The 17,649-nt window shown below is 43.0% G+C and overlaps 1 protein-coding gene across 5 annotated transcripts in view; it reads right to left on the minus strand.

Annotated features, from left to right (window-relative positions):
* Positions 1–15,800: 15,800 nt before the first annotated feature.
* The window catches only part of RMND1 (required for meiotic nuclear division 1 homolog), a 53,795-nt gene continuing 51,946 nt past the window's right edge, over positions 15,801–17,649 (minus strand). For 2 of the 5 annotated variants that reach the window (XM_074948621.1, XM_074948622.1), the window contains 2 exons: positions 16,386–16,502; positions 15,801–16,032 (listed from right to left, as the gene is read on the minus strand). In XM_074948621.1, coding sequence (XP_074804722.1) covers positions 16,000–16,032; positions 16,386–16,502 — 150 coding nt within the window. In that variant the 3' untranslated portion in view covers positions 15,801–15,999. The remainder of the gene's footprint in view (positions 16,033–16,385; positions 16,503–17,649) is intronic. The other 3 variants (XM_074948620.1, XM_074948619.1, XM_074948617.1) reach the window with 2 other exon arrangements.

A 17,649-nucleotide genomic window follows, 5' to 3' on the forward strand; every position in this document is an offset into this window, starting at 1 on the left:
GCTGGATGTAGTTTAACGGTAAGGGTAGCCAAGTACTGTCTGGTCAGCACCATTTCTGAATCCATGGTAAAGTCTTGGTCTGGTTCTGGTCATCAGCGACAGGCACCTTTTGTGATAAAACAAGGCTTTAAGATGTGTCTAGGTGGTTTTATCTATTGCAAATGGTTGTGCCCTTGCTCAGGTCGCACTAGTTAATGTGGAAGTTGAAATAACAGCTGTTGTAAAGGGGATGGTAAAGACCTGGCAAAGCAGAAACTGCAGAGTATAGTAGCCTTTATTTTTGTACTGTGTTTTAACGGTACATCTACGCAACGGTTAAATACCTGTGGCTGGCCTGTGTCAGCTGATTTTGGCTTGGGGCTGGAGTCCAAGCTCTGGGACCCTGCTAGGGGAAGGGTCCAAAAGCCAGGATTCCAGCCTGAGCCCAAATGTCTACACTGCAGTTTTATAGCTCTATAGCCTGAGCCCTGCAAGCCCAAGTCAGCTGGCACAGGCCAGCCTTGGGTGTTTAACTGCTATGTAGACCTACCCTAAGAGGTTAATTTAGGTAAGACAGGTTTTACATTTTGCAGGACTGTCAAATATATAATACCTAAACTCTGCAGTCTAAAATATTAAGTTAAAACATTGCTCAAGTATAAATGCAGTTGAAATGTCTTAGTTCTTCATACTCTTTGCCTGTAGTTTTAAGATATTTATAGTTTTAAAAGTTTAGAAAATCTTTCATAAAAGTTTGCTCTGCAGCTTTCACACTTGTGACTATGCCCATTTCTTGTAGTGGAAGGAAAGGGAGGGGCAGTACTGGAGTGAGACCTCATCTTACAAAGATTTGATATATTGTGCAGAACACTTCTGTATTCCAAAGTAGCATAAATAAATTTGAACAAAATACATTGATGTTTGATGTGATCCTTGGTGTTTGAATTGTTTACCTATTTACAAATTTCAATACTTTGCAATTGGCCGTAGACATTAATGTGAATTGAGGGTGGGCTTTCGCCTTTGGAGAGGGCAACGGGAAGTCATCTGAGAAATGGAAGTATCCCACCTTCTCAGCGGTCTACATGTATTTTTCTTTGCTGCGCTTCTATAGTCTCAAAGTCCAGACCTGAACTTTAACACGTGTGTGTGTGTGTTTGTGTATATATGTTACAAATAGAGTTGGTCAGTAAATAGATTTTCTGCTGAAAATTTCAGGTTTTTTGACTGAAAAATCAAAAGTTTTAAGGCAGAAAGCAAACACTTTTCACCAAAAATTTCAATTAGTCGAAAAACCTAATTTTCCATCAAAACAATTTGGTGGAAAAATCTTTGACCAGCACTAGCTATAAAACTTTACCCTCTAGGGGGCTTGTCCTGATATTATTAAAATCAGAGGAAGTTTTTCCATTTGACAGGAGCAGGATATAACACCATGTCAACTGTTTGAATTTGATCCATGTTATGGAGTAAAGAGAATTTTCTGATGGCTGTTAAATAGCATGGTGGGTGAACTTACTTGTCTCAGCCCAGTTCTTAGGGGACAGGTGTTCACATCACTAACTACTTTTTTTGCAGTCTGCATAAAAAAAGAACATGTGGTGTACAAATAACAGAGAATAAACAAACTTTTCACCTGTAGAGCCAGTCATGATTGAGACACAGTGGGCAACTGCAGTTTTCAGGGCTGTCTGTCATCACATTTTACGAGCACTAAATTGATGGAGGGCTTGATCCTACAAGCTTAGACACACATCTTGACAGAGTCATTTGCAGGAAGTCCCATCAAAGTCAGTGGGTCTCTGCATGTATGCAAGGGTGCTCTCAGTTTGGGTTCATAGGGAGAATCTAGCCCATAAAAATTTAAATACTTTTAAAATCTGAATTATCAAACAAAATCTTAAAAAAGACTTTACAGTTGATGTGGTTTTTTTTTTGTTTTTTTTTTTAACTTATTTCAGTTGGTTTTGTGCTCACCAAACTCAAAGTTGGTAGTCTATAATGTGTACTAATGTTCTGGTATTGTGAATAAACAGTATCATATCCCTATATGTATGTGTGTGCAACAGCTTTGACTTGTTCAATTCCATGAGTGAATGTGTGATTTAAAGACGTTTCTACAGCACATATTTAATTAGTAAATGGGAACATTTCTGATCTACTTGCCAGAATGGTCTGTGCTCCTTTTGACAGTGGTTCATACTTGATTTGACTACTTGAAATATAAATTAACATAGCTGGTAAGCCAAATGTTTTAAGATAGGGAGTTTACACAAAACACTGAGAGATGCTACTCTCACTGAGAACAGCAAAACCATAATTTTAAAGTGAAATAATTATAGATAATTCTCTGAATGGGCTACTCAGAAGAGGAAAACAAATACATTTCTGGCAAGCTTTCTATTTGATAATTGAAGGCTAGGGCTTTGAGTGTCCTATTTAAACCGCTTTATTCTGGTGTAACTCCAGTGTCTTCCGTGGAGTTATTCATTCACATCAGCATAAGAGAAGGAGAATCAGGCTCTAAAGTTGGAGGAAAATGTAAATACTTGTATTTAATAGTTAGATTTACATCAACAGTTTATAGACCTGTAAACTTCATAACATTTTCTAAATCAATGGTAATCTGATATCTTGATGTAAAAGGACCCTTGGTCTGATCAAAGCTCATCAGTCAAAGAAAAGATTCCCATTTGAATCTGAGCCACATCGTATTTGTAAAAGCAGATTTCTTCCCCTTTGTCACTGAATACTAGATGAATGAAATGGTTTTACTTTCCTTGTATGACTTTTGACAGGCACAATCATACTGACTAAAATTCTGGACTGATCCTGCAAGCCTTACTTAAAATTTGAGTACAGGACTTGAGAACAGGAATGACTATTCATGTGACTATGGGCTACAGGCTCCAATCCTATCATAACAGTAGACCTTATTCTGTCCTGCCAAGTATCCTGCACCCAGATAAAAAAAATATTACAAGTATCACGTACTATGATTTAGATCAGTGGACACCAATGATGGTACGGGTGCTGCGAGGATGATGAAGATGCATGTTAATCCCATTGTCAATGCATGCAAGTAAGAATTCAATTTAGCAGTGGGAGAAGCCTGGACTAGACACCCAAACCCCTCAAGTGATTTTTTTATTTTTGGTAAACGTAATAATTAGTACTAACCCTAAACTAAGAGACTACAGCACAGCTCTCAGTGCCAGTCTTGAGTCTGCTGTGGGGTATCTAGAATCAGATGGCCCTATTGACTTTAATCCAGTTCAGGCTGACTAATACTAATGATTGTTTCCAGGGGTGCCTTTAAGAGATGTTTGGCACCTTTAAAGCTAGAGTAGAGTCCGTGCCCTGAATAACTACTTGCCTTCCTGCTCTTCACAATATTTCTTTTCTACTTAAACAGGACAGTTGTATCTCTTTCAACGAAAACCCCTGGTCAGTTAGAAGCAGATGGATTTAGTACTTCTCCTAGGTGATGAGTGGTAGTAGTTCTGTGCAGATTATAGCTCACGTATTTCCAGGTAATAATGAAAAGGTGTTGCATCTTTCTTCCTTCCCTTGAGAGTGTTACTGGAATGCACTAGCCTCAGTTGGGTGAACAGCCCATGTGGCTGTTGCGGCCAGAGCGTACCTGAGTCTGAGAATACACCAAGTACAGAAGTAGCTTAAATCATCTCTCCTATATCCTGTGTCAAGTGTAAAACTGGAAAATTGGAATGCAGGTCTCTATCTCCAGACTCAGCCTCCTTCCCAGTTCAGCTTCATACTTGAGCCAAACTTTAACTGTACTCAAGCTCAGAATATGACTCTGCTCTCCTGACTAGAGTATGACATTTTTCAGAGAGCTACTCTATTATATATCAATGTGAATGATTGTATACTTCTTGTAAGAGAGGGCACAAATTAATGTATTTTAAAAAAAAATACTACTGCTTTTACTGAGTGCTTCCATACTTGCATAGTTAAAAGCTTATGCAATTATTGAACTCTTCAGTGGAAAAAGTACAAAATCACACCTGCTTAACTGAATAGCACTGATAAGTATTTACAGTATTCCATAGTTTTCCCCCAAATTGTATCATACATTTAAAATTAATGGGATACTGTGTATTTACAAAATCAGTTTGAGCGCTTAACTGGTCAACATCCACTTGAAATCTAGTTAGTATTTAAAAACAAAGTAGTTTCAGGTATTATATTTGCCAATTTCTATAATTTTACAATCAATTTTTTTCCTACCCAGTTGCTCTTTGAAAGATCCACATAAACAACAGAGGAAACGTTGAACATCTCTGGAAGAGAACTATCAAAAGCCTAAAGTAAACTGAAGAAACAAATTTTATTTTCTCTCATCTTTTATAAGCAATTTTCAGTTTCTTATAATTAGAGGGTGGGGGGGAAGTGACTTTTTAAAATTTGGTGGTGTCACTTCACCTTCTCAATTAGCTCTTGTCGGAGAACTTGCAAGATGGAAACTTTCAACCTGTAAAGGTTATGCACTGGGGTTGTGTGCACAGTCTTAATTTTTACAGAAGAAAAGTGTGAAATACAAAAAAAAAACAAAAAAAAAAACAACAACCACCTCTCACTCCAGAGACCAGCAAAAATTAATTGCTTCCTAAACAATATTCTGGAGATTTCTGGAATAATTTTAGAGTGGTTGCTTATATATAGATGGTGTTTGTGTAGGTTGCACTGTAGGTCAAATAATCCTTATATTTAGCAGGTTTTTCTTCTGTTGTTATGTGTATGTTTTCTTCAGAAGAGATCTCAGCATCCTTGCTGATTGTGTGGAAATCTCATATTTTAAATTTTTTATAATCGAGTGTCTAGTTTAGTTTGTACTTCTCACATCACAATCTGCCATTCTTTAGTAATGAAGCTTGGGGGCTCCTGTGGTGCTGGGTATAGAAATTTGAGGAAAGGGAGGCTGTATTTTCTGGGCTCTCAGTGCTATCCCTGCTGGTCCCCATGCAACGTAGAGGGGCAGGAGCAACAGCCTAGCTTACAATGCATAGGGGGAGGGGAAAGATACAGGGCTGTGAACGGACAGGAGCAGAGGTGGGACAGAAGATAGGAGAGAGGCAGGAGTCGGGGGGAGAGGGGGGAATAGGAGCACAGAGGTGCTGGGGGAGAAGATTGACAGGAGGGGAGCAGGAGTTGGGGAAAGGAGAAGTGGGGGAAGATAAGGACAGGAGAAGAGGATGGGAGCAGGAAAAGGAAGGGCAGGTAGGATAGGAACAAGAGCTGATGGGGACAGCAGAGGCAGGAATGATCTGTAACCACTAGACACTTCCTTTCAGGGCCTGGAATTTCACCATTCCTGTGCTGTCTAGCAGCTAGCTGTGAAATTAACTGGCAAGGTGTGTCCCCTCCTTTCAAGTGGAAGAGCTATACAGAAGATAAGAGCTTTCCTTTACTGTCATTTACTCCCTTAGCTCAAGTGGCAGAGGATGTGTTTATGCATTTAAAAATCCCAATCTTGCTGATGACCCATGTAAGAGTTTAATATGGTTCCATATAATATTTTTTCTTCAATTTTTGTTTTTTAACAAACAAAAAATTACGTTAAAAATACATTAAACATTACAGCTGCAAAATCAAGTACTCAGAAGGTAGTAAATGACATATTTTAAGTTCATGCAACCTTTATTTGGCTGCCTTCTGCATATCTATTTATAAACTTTTAGTTATATGTAATTTGCTATTTTTCCACAGGACACCTGCCTCATTCAGTGCAAAAGATGGTTGATGCTTGGGGGATGAATCAGGGTTGTGTAAGAATAAGACTGTTGTCTCTAGGACCCTCCCTCGTTTGTTGCAGAAACTGGAAGGCGTGTAGTAAAGGAGGCAAAGAAGAGGCAGGATGGTCTCATGGCTGAAGGAGTCGAATGCTGCCCTACAGAACTAGATTCTATCCCTTCCTCTGCCCCAGAGTTCAGGCAAGTCAGCATGGGGCATGGGTCACTTGCTGGAGGATTCTCTGCACCTAGAAGTCTTTAAACCACAATTTGAGGACTTCAATAGCTCAGACATAGGTCAGGGGTTTGTTACAGGAGTGGATGGGTGAGATTCTGTGGCCTACATTGTGCAGGAGGTCAGACGAGACTATCATAATGGTCCCTTCTGACCTGAAAAGCCTATGATTTTATGATTCTAAACCAAAATTTTGGCTGATCCTAATTTTCTGGTGACCAAACTTGAGGCATTTGGTTTGAAGAAGTGCTGAATACTCACAACTGCAACTGAGGTCAAGGGGAGTTCTGTACATACAATGTGCTATAAAATGCTAGGTTCTGTGAAAAATCAGGCCCAAGGTTTCTCAAATTGGGTTTCAGCCACTTTTATTTCACATGCCTTGCTTTCATCTCTGTGCCCTCAACCTCTGTGTAAAATGGAGATAATACTCTTCACCTCACAGGGGTTTTGAGAACATAAATTCATGAATGGTCTGTAAAGAAAGTGGATACTATTATTTGAGTACCATAACAAAGTCTATGTGGAAAATCTGTGTTCAGTGCAGCTTGGATGATATGTAAATAATGCATAGGGCCATACAAAGAATGATAATTAAAAAAAAAAAATGTAATAGCTACCCAGTTAGTATTGTGCATCCTGTGCACTGTGAGGAAAAAATAGCACACGGTCATGTAATAGACCACTATATAATGCATACGTTCACGCAAACGGGCTGCATTAAGATTGCACAGGTAACCTTAATTCTGGCATTTCCTAATTTTTAAATGCTTGACTTTGCAACTTTAATGTTTTCCTAATGTAATACAGTATAATCATAGGACAAATCACTGGAACTATTTAACAGTTAGGAAGAGGTGACCAAACTAGCCGTTGTTTGACGCTGTGTGTCCTTCTTGCTTGTTTACATATTTCAGAAAGGTGGTTAAGTCCACCAGGTGGAGAATTAGCAATTTAGCTGAAACATTAAAGTATACAGACTTAAAATGCATGAGAGGCTGGTAGGCTAATGGATTATTCCTAAGATGGATAAGAATTGAATTTAGGAATGGGAAAAAACAGGTTGTTGCTAAAAGAATGAGACCATTCAGTTTACAATAAAAACACATACTAAATTTAACTTCTAAAGTTAATAGTTTGTCCCTTACTGGAATCAAATGGTGTCTAGTTAAGTTTATTATTAATATAGGAACAAGTCTAGGCTAGGTTCTTCAGCCATACAGAAAGCAAGATCCCTGCACCAGAGCTGTTCTGGAAAATTTTATAGTCTGTCAGTGTAGCCCTCCAGTTGAGTAATTCATCTCTGTGAATGCTCCTGTGATCATTCAAACCTTTCCCCTATCAAAGGTCTTAGGAAACTGTAGCTGAATTGTCCCAAAAGCAAAATCCTCAACTACTGCATATTCATTGTGAGTGGGCGACTTCTGTACTGGTGCAAAGGGGATAGGATAGAAAAACTGCCCGGAAGGCAGGAAGGCCAGTGGTTTATCTGGAACCATGGGAGTACATTCTTAGTAAGGCGGAAGGGTGGATCTAATGTCATGCAGCTTTCCCTGTCCCTTGGACTAGTCTGGCAGCCTCCCAGAGAAGCCCACACCCAGGTTAAGAAAAACGGCTTTAGAGGGGTAGCTGTGTTAGTTTGTGTCCACAAAAACTACGAGGTGTCCGGTGGCACCTTAAAGACTAACAGATTTATTTGGGCATGAGCTTTTGTGGGTAAAAAATCCACTTTTTCGGACGCATGGAGTGAAAATTACAGATACAGGCATAAATATGTACACTGGCACATGAAGAGAAGTGAGTTACCTTGCAAGTGGAGAACCAGTGTTGACAAGTTTCAGAGTAACAGCCGTGTTAGTCTGTATTCGCAAAAAGAAAAGGAGTACTTGTGGCACCTTAGAGACTAACCAATTTATTTGATTCGTGAGCTACAGCTCACTTCATCGATATATGCACAGTATGCATCCGATGAAGTGAGCTGTAGCTCACGAAAGCTCATGCTCAAATAAATTGGTTAGTCTCTAAGGTGCCACAAGTACTCCTTTTCTTTTAGTGTTGACAAGGCCAATTCAGTCAGGGTGGATATGGTCCACTCCTAATAATTGATGAGGAGGTGTCAAATTGCAAATGGGTGCTTTTCACAGTAGCTTATCAGTTTGACTCCAGCCTAAATTTAGTCCTGCCCAAAAGCTTTTACTAGTTGATAGTAGTTGGATGGTTTACATTAAAAGAATTAATTTCAATCCAGTTCCCAGAAGACTTGTTTCACACCAGCATATGTATGGTAGCAAGAAGTCAAGCGAAGGAATGAGTAAACAAGCATGGGTAAAGATTAAAAATGGGACAGGGATAATTCAGGAAATGAGGATAACTTTAGGTTTAAAATGCTGGTAAAACTGAGGTGATATGGTCCCACTATCTGGAATAGGATTATGCCTGTGGATTCTCAATACAGATTTAGATAGTAGGGCTTTAGGCAGACTAAATTAATGAAAAGACCCCATACAAAAGGTTCAGCTGAAGCAAGATGAAGGAATCATAGCTGTATTTTGGAGATGGTGATTTGCAGATTGAAGATCCAGAAAGGAAAAGTGAAGGTTACTTATTTGTAACTGGAGTTCTTCAAGATGATTCTGCATATTCACACTTAAGGGATACGGCGCGACCTTGTGGCAGAACCCTATTCTAGCAATGTCAGCTAGTACCCCTGCCCCTCCCTTCAGCATCCCGTTGTACTGAGGGCAAGGCTAAATATGGAGTGATAGTGCCGTCCCACCTCCGTTTCTTCCACCACCATGCCAGACTCGAGAACATGGACTAGAGGAGGAGAGTTGGGAAGTGTGATGATGCAGAGACAGCTTGAAGTTCAGTTACAGGACTTGTGGGAAAGATTGATAAGCAGTGCTGAAATTAACGTAGAGGAAGGAAGGGTCCTAGAACATAAAAATGGCCCTACTGGGTCAGACCAAAGGTCCATCTAGCCCAGAGGGAATGAACAGAACAGGTAATCATCAAGTGATCCATCCCCTGTCGCTCATTCCCAGCTTCTGGCAAACCGAGGCTAGGGACACAGTCCTAGCTGAATAAAGACTAAAGCACCTCCTTATGCCCGCTCTAAAAGCCAAATCCAGAGCATAGTGCTGAAGGTGTGTACCAAAGTCCAGGTTACAACTCTGCAGATCTCAGCAAGTGGTATCTGCCTCACACTAGTGAAAGATCCAGTGTGGATAGCTTTGAGAAGGTCTCAAATGGAGTGAAAGCTGTTAAGAAAGTTGAACAGTCCTATAACCAAGTGGCTGTGTTTGGCCAGCTTGTTGGGGAGACAAGGTTGTTGAGAAAGGAATGTCTCCATGCTGATTCTGTAAGTGACCAGTCTGTGTCTCAGGTTCAGAGGGAAGACTGGGTAGCTGAGTCTGCAGAGCAGAACAGCTGTGCAGCTAATCTCTTGAGAATGCAGGGGATGGCAGGTATACTCTCATCTCTAGATACTTTGGATATGACTTGTAGTCTCTCAGTGACCTTAACATCTAATTCCATGTGGAAGCAGAGGTTGGTAAGGGAAGGACAACAGAACTAGTGAAGGAAGTAAGCACAGCTCTACGGGAATGTGGTCAAACTGAAGCAGGTACATGAACTTTTGCTAGCCTGTAACACTCACCAATACATTGCTTAATCCACCAGGAAATAGTCTGGGAAGAAACTGTATGCCCCATGTTGGTCTTAGCATACAAAACAAACAGGTTAGATGTTTTAAGAAAACTCTTAGTTCTGTTCAAATAATAGGCAAGAGCCCTCCTAGCATCCAATGTACAGAGAACAGATTCTCCTTTATTAGAATGTGGTTTAGGTGGGAAAAGTGGTAAATTAATAGACTAATGAGAAAATCAGACCCCACCTTCAGTACGAACCAAGGATCAGTCTAAGGACCTTGTCCTTATGAAACAAAGTAAAAGGTGGATCAGCCATTAGTGCATTCAATTTATTTATTCTTTTGGCTGATGTAATAACAATAATGAGGGCTGTTTTGATTGATAGATAGATGAGATGATTAAATGAACACTCAACCCCTGGCTCGGAAATTTTACCAATGTGGTCAAAACCAAATCGAGGTTCCAAGAAGGGACGGAGCATCTAACATTAAGATACACTTTTCTTAACCCTTTCATAAACTTCGTAACCAAACATGAACAAACAGCAATCTACCATCAACTAATGTATAATAGGCAGAGAGGACTGCCAAATGGACATTTAAAGATGAATTAACTTACCTAAAAATCCAGGGGTTGTCTAAGTATTCCAAAACACAAGGAATGGAAGCAATTATGGGAGAATCAGACTTCTTCTGCATCCATGCCTGCAATTTGGACCACTTCAGAAAACAGTCAACTAGAAACTGCTACTATCTAGGGTTAACTAGTATGTCCTGCATACAGAGAAAGATGACTACTCAAGTGCAGAGTCAAAGTCTGGTTGCTCATGCCATCAGGTGAGGAACAGTCCCCGCTCCTTGGACACAAAAGCTGGAGACAGAGGAGGTGCATAAAGACACTGCTGGATAGCTTGAGATCAGTAAGCCACTGTTGACATGGCCATAGCAAAGCAATGAATATCATCCTTGCCCTCCCCTGATGTATCTTCCTTATCACCTTCTGTCTCAAGGGAAAAGGAGGAAAGATGTATATCAGACTCTTCCTCCAGTGCAGCAGGAAAGCATCTGCTAGAGATAGATTGTCCAAGCCTGCTCTGGAACATAAACAATGACACTTTTTGTTGAACTTCATTGTGAACAGTCCACAGTTGGTCAACCCCATCTGGAAAATATGGTCTGATCAACTGATCCTTCAGGGACCACCTGTGCATCTAGGCACTGTCTCTGATGAGCCAAATTGCATACCCTGAAGCATGTTCTTCCTGCTTGACCACTAGTGTAGTGAGACTATAATGTTCTGAGGCATGGTGATCAATAACTGAAGACTGTCCCAACCTGGAGTGTAGACCTGGGACATCCATTGCTGCACAAGTCTCATGGTTAGCTGGGAAGTCAGATAGGTAGTGGCTGCCATGTACCACATGAGATCCACAAGAAGACTCTTATCCTTGGTGTAGGGCAACTTTGCGTCTTTAATAGACATTGTCTCACATTGAGAAATCTCTCCTCTGGCAGAAAAGCTCTCCCTTTTACTGAGTTCAATATGGTGCCTATAAAAGGAATCTTTTTGATTGACTTTGGAAGGTTGAGAAAAAAGGCTAGGTCTGAGAAAAGATTGATCATGGAGCACACATGGCTCAATGGATCCTTGCGCACAGCGGCCTGCAGCTGCCAATTATCCAAATAAGTGTAAACAAAAATACCCTGATTCCACAGATACATCGCTACCACAGAGAGGCATTTTGTAAATACCCTGGGTGCTGGGGAAAGGCCAGAGGGGAGCACCTGGTACTAGAAATGGTGCCCAGCCACCATGAATCAAAGTTACTTTTGATGATTTTAGCAAATTGGGATATGGAAATACACATCCTTTAGATTGTCATGAACCAATCCAGGACCAACGACAAAGGGATTATGGAGGCCAGAGCAGTGTACAGAACCAAAACTTCTGGATGTACTTGTTAAATTCCCTCATGTGTAGCATCAGCCAAAATGCCCACCACCCCAGTCCTTCATTTTTACCAGAAAATATCAGGAGTAAAACCCCTGAGGTAAGCAGGAAGCTCTTTGACTGCTCCTATCAGAAGCAACTTCTCCACTTCTGTGAGAATCGCCTCATGAGAAGAGTCCCTGAACAGGACAGGTAAGGGCATTTTGGAGAAAGCCGTCTTTCAAATGGTACAGCATAGCTTTTTCCCATGATCTCTAAGACTTATTGGTTTGATATAATCTGTCTCTATGCGTTGATGAAGTGGGCTAGCCTGTCTCCAAATGCAGAGGCAGAACAGTGCTGGTTGATTGGCTCCTAACTCTTGAACATCTTGTCAAACCGAGGCTTAATTTTCTGCGGTGAAGGAGCTGACAAGGAAGTGAGCTGGTTGGATTTGGAAACTTGTTGAAAGGCCTTTTTCTACAATGGCTCTGAGAGACTACAGGCTATTGGTGGTGTTGGCATTTTTGACATGACAAAAAGTAGAAACACTAAAGATGGGGGGTACTCTGCATCTAGTATCAGAAAAAGGGAGTGAAGGGCCTTCTTTGAGTAGATGGAATCAATCCCAGAGATTGGCAATTTATTAGAAAAACTAAAGGACACAAGATTGATAACTCAGTCTTTTCACTGCAAAAAACCCTCCGCTTCAAAAGGGAGATCCTCCATCTTACTTTCTAATGTCCATAGCTTGAGGAGGAGAATCTAAGCCAGGCATGCCTCTTAAAGGTCACAGCCAACACCAATGCTCTAGCACAGGGGTGGGCAAACTTTTTGGACCGAGGGCCACATCTGGGTGGGGAAATTGCATGCAGGGCCATGAATGTAGGGTTGGGGTGTGGGAGGGAGTGTGGTGTGTAGGAAGGGGCTCAGGGTAAGGGATTGGGGCAGAGAAGAGGTGTAGGTTGTACGAGGGAGCTCAGGGAAGGGGGTTGGGCTGCAGAAGGGGGTGCGGGAGGGGCTCAGGGCAGTGGTGCAGGGCGGGGTGCAGGAGGGAGCTTGGCAGGGGTGCAGGGAGGGGTGCAGAGTGCGCTAAGGGCAGGGGTTGGGGTGTGGCAGGGGTGCAGGGAGGGGGCTCAGGCAGGGAATTGGGGTATGGGGTGCAGGAGGGGCTCAGGGTGCAGGCTCTGGCCTGGTGCTGCTTACCTGGAGCGGCTCTGGGGTGGCAGCAGCATGCACTGGGGCCAGGGCAGGTCCCTGCCGGCCCTGGCCCTGGCCCCGGCCCCGGCCCCGCACTGCTCTGGGAAGTGCCCGGCACAACGTCCCTGTAGCCCCTGAGGGACGGGGGGGCAGAGGGCTGAGCACGCTGCCCTTGCCTGTGGGTACCTCCCCCGAAGCTCCCATTGGCCGCGGTTCCCCAGTTCCCCGTTCCTGGCTAATGGGAGCTTCGGGGGAGGTTCCCATAGGCAAGTGCAGCACACTCAGCCCTCTGTCCCCCCTACCCAAGGGGCCGCAGGGACATGGTCCTGGCTGCTTCCTGGAGCGGTGCGGGGCCCGGGGCGCCACCGGGGTGGCAATCCCACAGGCCAGATCCAAAGCCCTGAGGGGCCAGATCAGGCTCACGGGCCGTAGTTTGTCCACCCCTGCTCTAGCAGCAGAGTCTAAAGCATTGAAGGAGGCCCTGAGGGCATGTTTGGACACAATCTGACCCTCCAATAAAACAGCATTTGCCAACCTTCTGTCATTAGGCAAGTCCTGGAGAAAAAACACTTTCCCCCCATAGATGGAATTTGTAATAGGCCATGTCCGCCTGATAATTTGCCACCCTGATACCATGGATGAAGAGGAGAATGCCTTTCTCCCTAATGAGTCAATTCCCCCCCCCCCTTTATCATTTGGATGTGATTGTTCAGACCCTGCCCTGTTGCTGGGTATTGAAATAAGAGAACCCTTCACAGAGTATCTGGTATAATTTGCCTTCTTACAGGCAGATGGACAAGGGGTGGGATTGGACCACACAGATTTGGCTGGCTGTAACAACCCATCCGACATTGGTGAGGCCTCATCTGGAGTACTGTGTCCAGTTTTGGGCCCCACACTACAAGAAGGATGTGGAGAAATCGGAGAGAGCCCAGCGAAAGGCAACAAAAATGATTAGGGGACTGGAACACGAGTTATGAGGAGAGGCTGAGGGAATTGGGATTGTTTAGTCTACGGAAGAGAAGAATGAGGGGGGATTTGATAGCTGCTTTTAACTACCTGAAAGGTGGATCCAAAGAGGATGGATCTAGACTATTCTCAGTGATAGCAGATGACAGGACAAGGAGTAATGGTCTCAAGTTGCAGTGGGGGAGGTTTCGGTTGGATATTAGGAAAAACTTTTTCACTAGGAGGGTGGTGAAACACTGGAATGCGTTACCTAGGGAGGTGGTGGAATCCCCTTCCTTAGAAGTTTTTAAGGTCAGGCTTGACAAAGCCCTGGCTGGGATGATTTAGTTGGGATTGGTCCTGCTCTGGGCAGGGGGTTGGACTAGATGGCCTCCAGAGGTCCCTTCCAACCCCTTATTCTATGATTCTATGATCCAGGATGGGGAGTGACATTCTACTCTTGACAGTAGCATTGAGGATATCAAATACCATGTGTGAAGTCTCTTCCACCAGTACCAAAGGGAGATTCAAAATGGACACCATGTGATCCATCAAATTGTGGACCTACATAGCATTCTCAGGAGAAGAGGTTGAAACTACTGCATGTTAGTTTGGTGATACGTCAGGGTGAAGGTCAGTTTCTAAATCAGTGTTTCTCACATGCGGCCACTTGGTGCTTTTCATGTGACCACAGCCTGCTCTGTGGTGATGGGAGGGAAGGAGAGGAAAGCAAAGCAGTGGCCCCTCCCAGGGCTGCCACTTGGGGTTGGGCCCTGTCCTCCTCTGGAGCCACAAATGCTGGAGGAGCAGGCAGGTGGCGGGGCTCGGGCTTCAGATCTGGGGTGGCGGGCGGCAGGCTCCAGCCGTGTGGCTGCGGGTTCCATCCCCTGGTGATGGGCTTTGAGCCCTGACCCTGGCCCTAGGCTCACCCCCTCCCCCCACCCACGGGCTCTGGCTGTGTGCTCTGACCCCCACTGCAGGGTTTGGGGCTCTACCCATAGGACCACACAATCTAGCCATGTGGCAGTAACCAGACTGACAGAGACTGGATCAGGAAATGACAGCAGATCTGAAGGTTTGGACATCATCAGATCCAATGGTATGTGGGCTCATCTTCTTCATTACTGAAGCTGGGGGTGATACATGTCTCCACTTTGCAACTACAACTCCATCAGAATCGTATGGATTTGATAACTCTGATGCACAGGAACCAGCACTGCTTACATTGGCTGTCTTGCTTTATCCTCAGTACCACAGCATCTGAAACCAAAGGCATTGAACTAGGGCTGTCAAAGGCACTGCTTACATCCATCTTCCAGGAACTGGAAGAGACAGTTGGAACTGACCCATGTCCTGCAGCTGCAGGGGTTATATCAGGATCAGACTGCTGTGAGGCATGAGGTTTGGTACTAGCAGGGGTGGCTGAACTGTTCATCGACCTTTCTTCCAGAACTGGGGCAGTGGGATCCAACCACACACCTCTTGGTTCAGCCTTGTATCATTCAGGGGCTTGACTGTGGGAGCCGCAGGAACCAAGTCTGGCCCAGATAGGGGCTGCAGCTTCTTGGATCCCTTTGGAATTGACAGAGACCACGGTGCTGAGGCTGACTCTTTAGACCTTTGAACCAAAGTCTGAATGGATCCAAAGGGTCTAGCCTCAAGGGCTTCCTTAAGCAGAAGTTGTTGCAGACAAATCTCCCTGTGCTGATGGGTTCTTGGGGTGAAGGTCTGACAGATTGAACACCGAGAAGGTGAATGGCCTTCTCCTAGACATTTCAAGCAACAAAAATGTGAAAGGAAGAGAAGCTTTCACCAAAAATGGAAAAGAGGGGGTAGGTATATCCGTATCTTTTCAGTGCTCAAAGGGAGCAGGCAGCAAACACTTCAGTACAGGGGGGCAGGGGAGAGGAAGCAGGGGCAGCAGCGAGGACTTTGGTATTCATGGACCAGAACAGGCTGAGTGAGTCACCTCCATAATTGAGGCAAAACTGTCACATTGGAGACATTTATTGACACAGCATTTCCTACTCACTGCAGAAACTTCACTTAAAATGCATAAATTCTATAGTGTTATATCAAAAGATCAGTTGTCTAGTAGTGCTGAACCTAACTTATGATTTATTCACTAATTTCACAGTTTATTTGAACAGATGTACATTTATACATAACTATATTTATTTAGTAAGACAATTACAGCATTTTCCAGAAATGTACAGAAAATAAAGAGGTGGGAGCAAGGAACTTTTTTTGGTTGTGAATATGGTCCGGTCATACTTTTTTCAGATGTTCTTAGCTTCTGCCATGGTCAGAAAACTACTCTGGCAAGTTCAAACATGACCTGCAGAGTAATGAATACCAGTATTAATAAGGATTTGCATAGTACAAGTTCTTTAATACTACAAAAAAGGTAGAGGGTAAACAAAATAATCTGAAAAGGTGGACTATAGCTGCAAATCAAAAGAAAAGGCTCAGTGATGATACATGAAATAACCAAAACTGAAGACTTATTCCTACACACAGGCTACATAAGCATAAACTGTTCCAGGATATTTCAAATCATGCCATGTAAAATATACAGCTGCTTATGTAACCGTGCAACAATGGGTGACTCCTGCATCATAATATTTTCATTATTTAATTTTCTTCTTCAGAGTGATGATTGAAAGCGTGGCAACTGAACACCAAACTCACCTCTATAGTGATGAGTATGACTATCATCCATTCCAAGCGCAGGGCACGTTTTTCATTCAGGTGATTTCGCATCAGGTCTGTCAATTCCATGCAGTGCTGAAGTTTCTCATTCATTACCTGCAGCAAAAATATATGCTTTCAGTTGAAGAGTCTGCACTTTTAGAAAGCCTGAGTTAAACAAATTCTATTAAATCATTAAGGAAAGCTAACCAAATGCAGAAATTATCTAACTTAAACATGACTGTTTGGTTCCCAGGCTGATAGAGATTTTTCCCTGTGCAAAAGTGTACAGCACAGCCCCTTGTTGTTCCACACAGCCCCTCCCTTGGCTATATGAGGCAATGCCACCTTGACCCTCTCAGTTCATTCACACAGAATGCCCCGCGACTAGACTGATACAGAAGGGATGGGATGGGGGATTGTGGAATACGTCTGCATCACATCTCGAGGAACCATTTACAGTAAGTAACAGTTTCTTCTTCAAGTAGATGCAGCTATGTATTCAACTTGTGTGACTCAAGCAGTACGCACCTCAGGAGGCAGGGCTTAGAGTTTATCTAAACCAGTGGTGCCAACCTTATCACACAGGAGTGCCACATAAACCTAAGCACAACCTTGTGTGGCTGAACAGATTCTGCATGTTTTAATAAGATTTAAAGGCACCTGTATTGATTTATATTTTAAGTTCAGCTTGTTTCGTATGTATTTAGATAGAAACAACGTAGGTACGATATTGTCTATTTAAAAACAGAGAAATCAGTGCATAAAACATGTATCAGATGAATTATAGTAAACAGGAAAAAAACCAGTAATGAATCGGCCATTAGTATATTGTGTTGAAGCAGTCCGTGGACCTTATGAAATGCTCTGGTGGACCGTGTATGGCCTTGGGCCATAGGTTGGGCACCCCTGATCTAAACAAAGACTGCAGGACTGCCCAACATTTGCATCTGCTTTGGATGATGTGGTAATGGCAGAATGGTTCAAAAACATATGTATTGATGACCACGTCAGCCTTGCGAATGTCCAATATTGAGACATCACTGAGAAACACTATTGACATAGCTTGCGCTCTCGTAGAATGAGCTCGCACCTACTTGATGCTTTTATAGCACCTTTCATCCAAAATCCTCAGAGTCCTTTACAAACACTAATGATTTAAGACTCTCTCAACATCCCACCATTAGGTAGGTATAACTTCCTTTAACTCCCCACCATCCCCAATACTATCAGGTCCATCATAGCCAGAAACTTTTAAACAGAT

This window comes from Natator depressus, chromosome 3 (assembly GCF_965152275.1).
Source record: "Natator depressus isolate rNatDep1 chromosome 3, rNatDep2.hap1, whole genome shotgun sequence".
Classification (NCBI taxonomy): Eukaryota; Metazoa; Chordata; order Testudines; family Cheloniidae; genus Natator; species Natator depressus.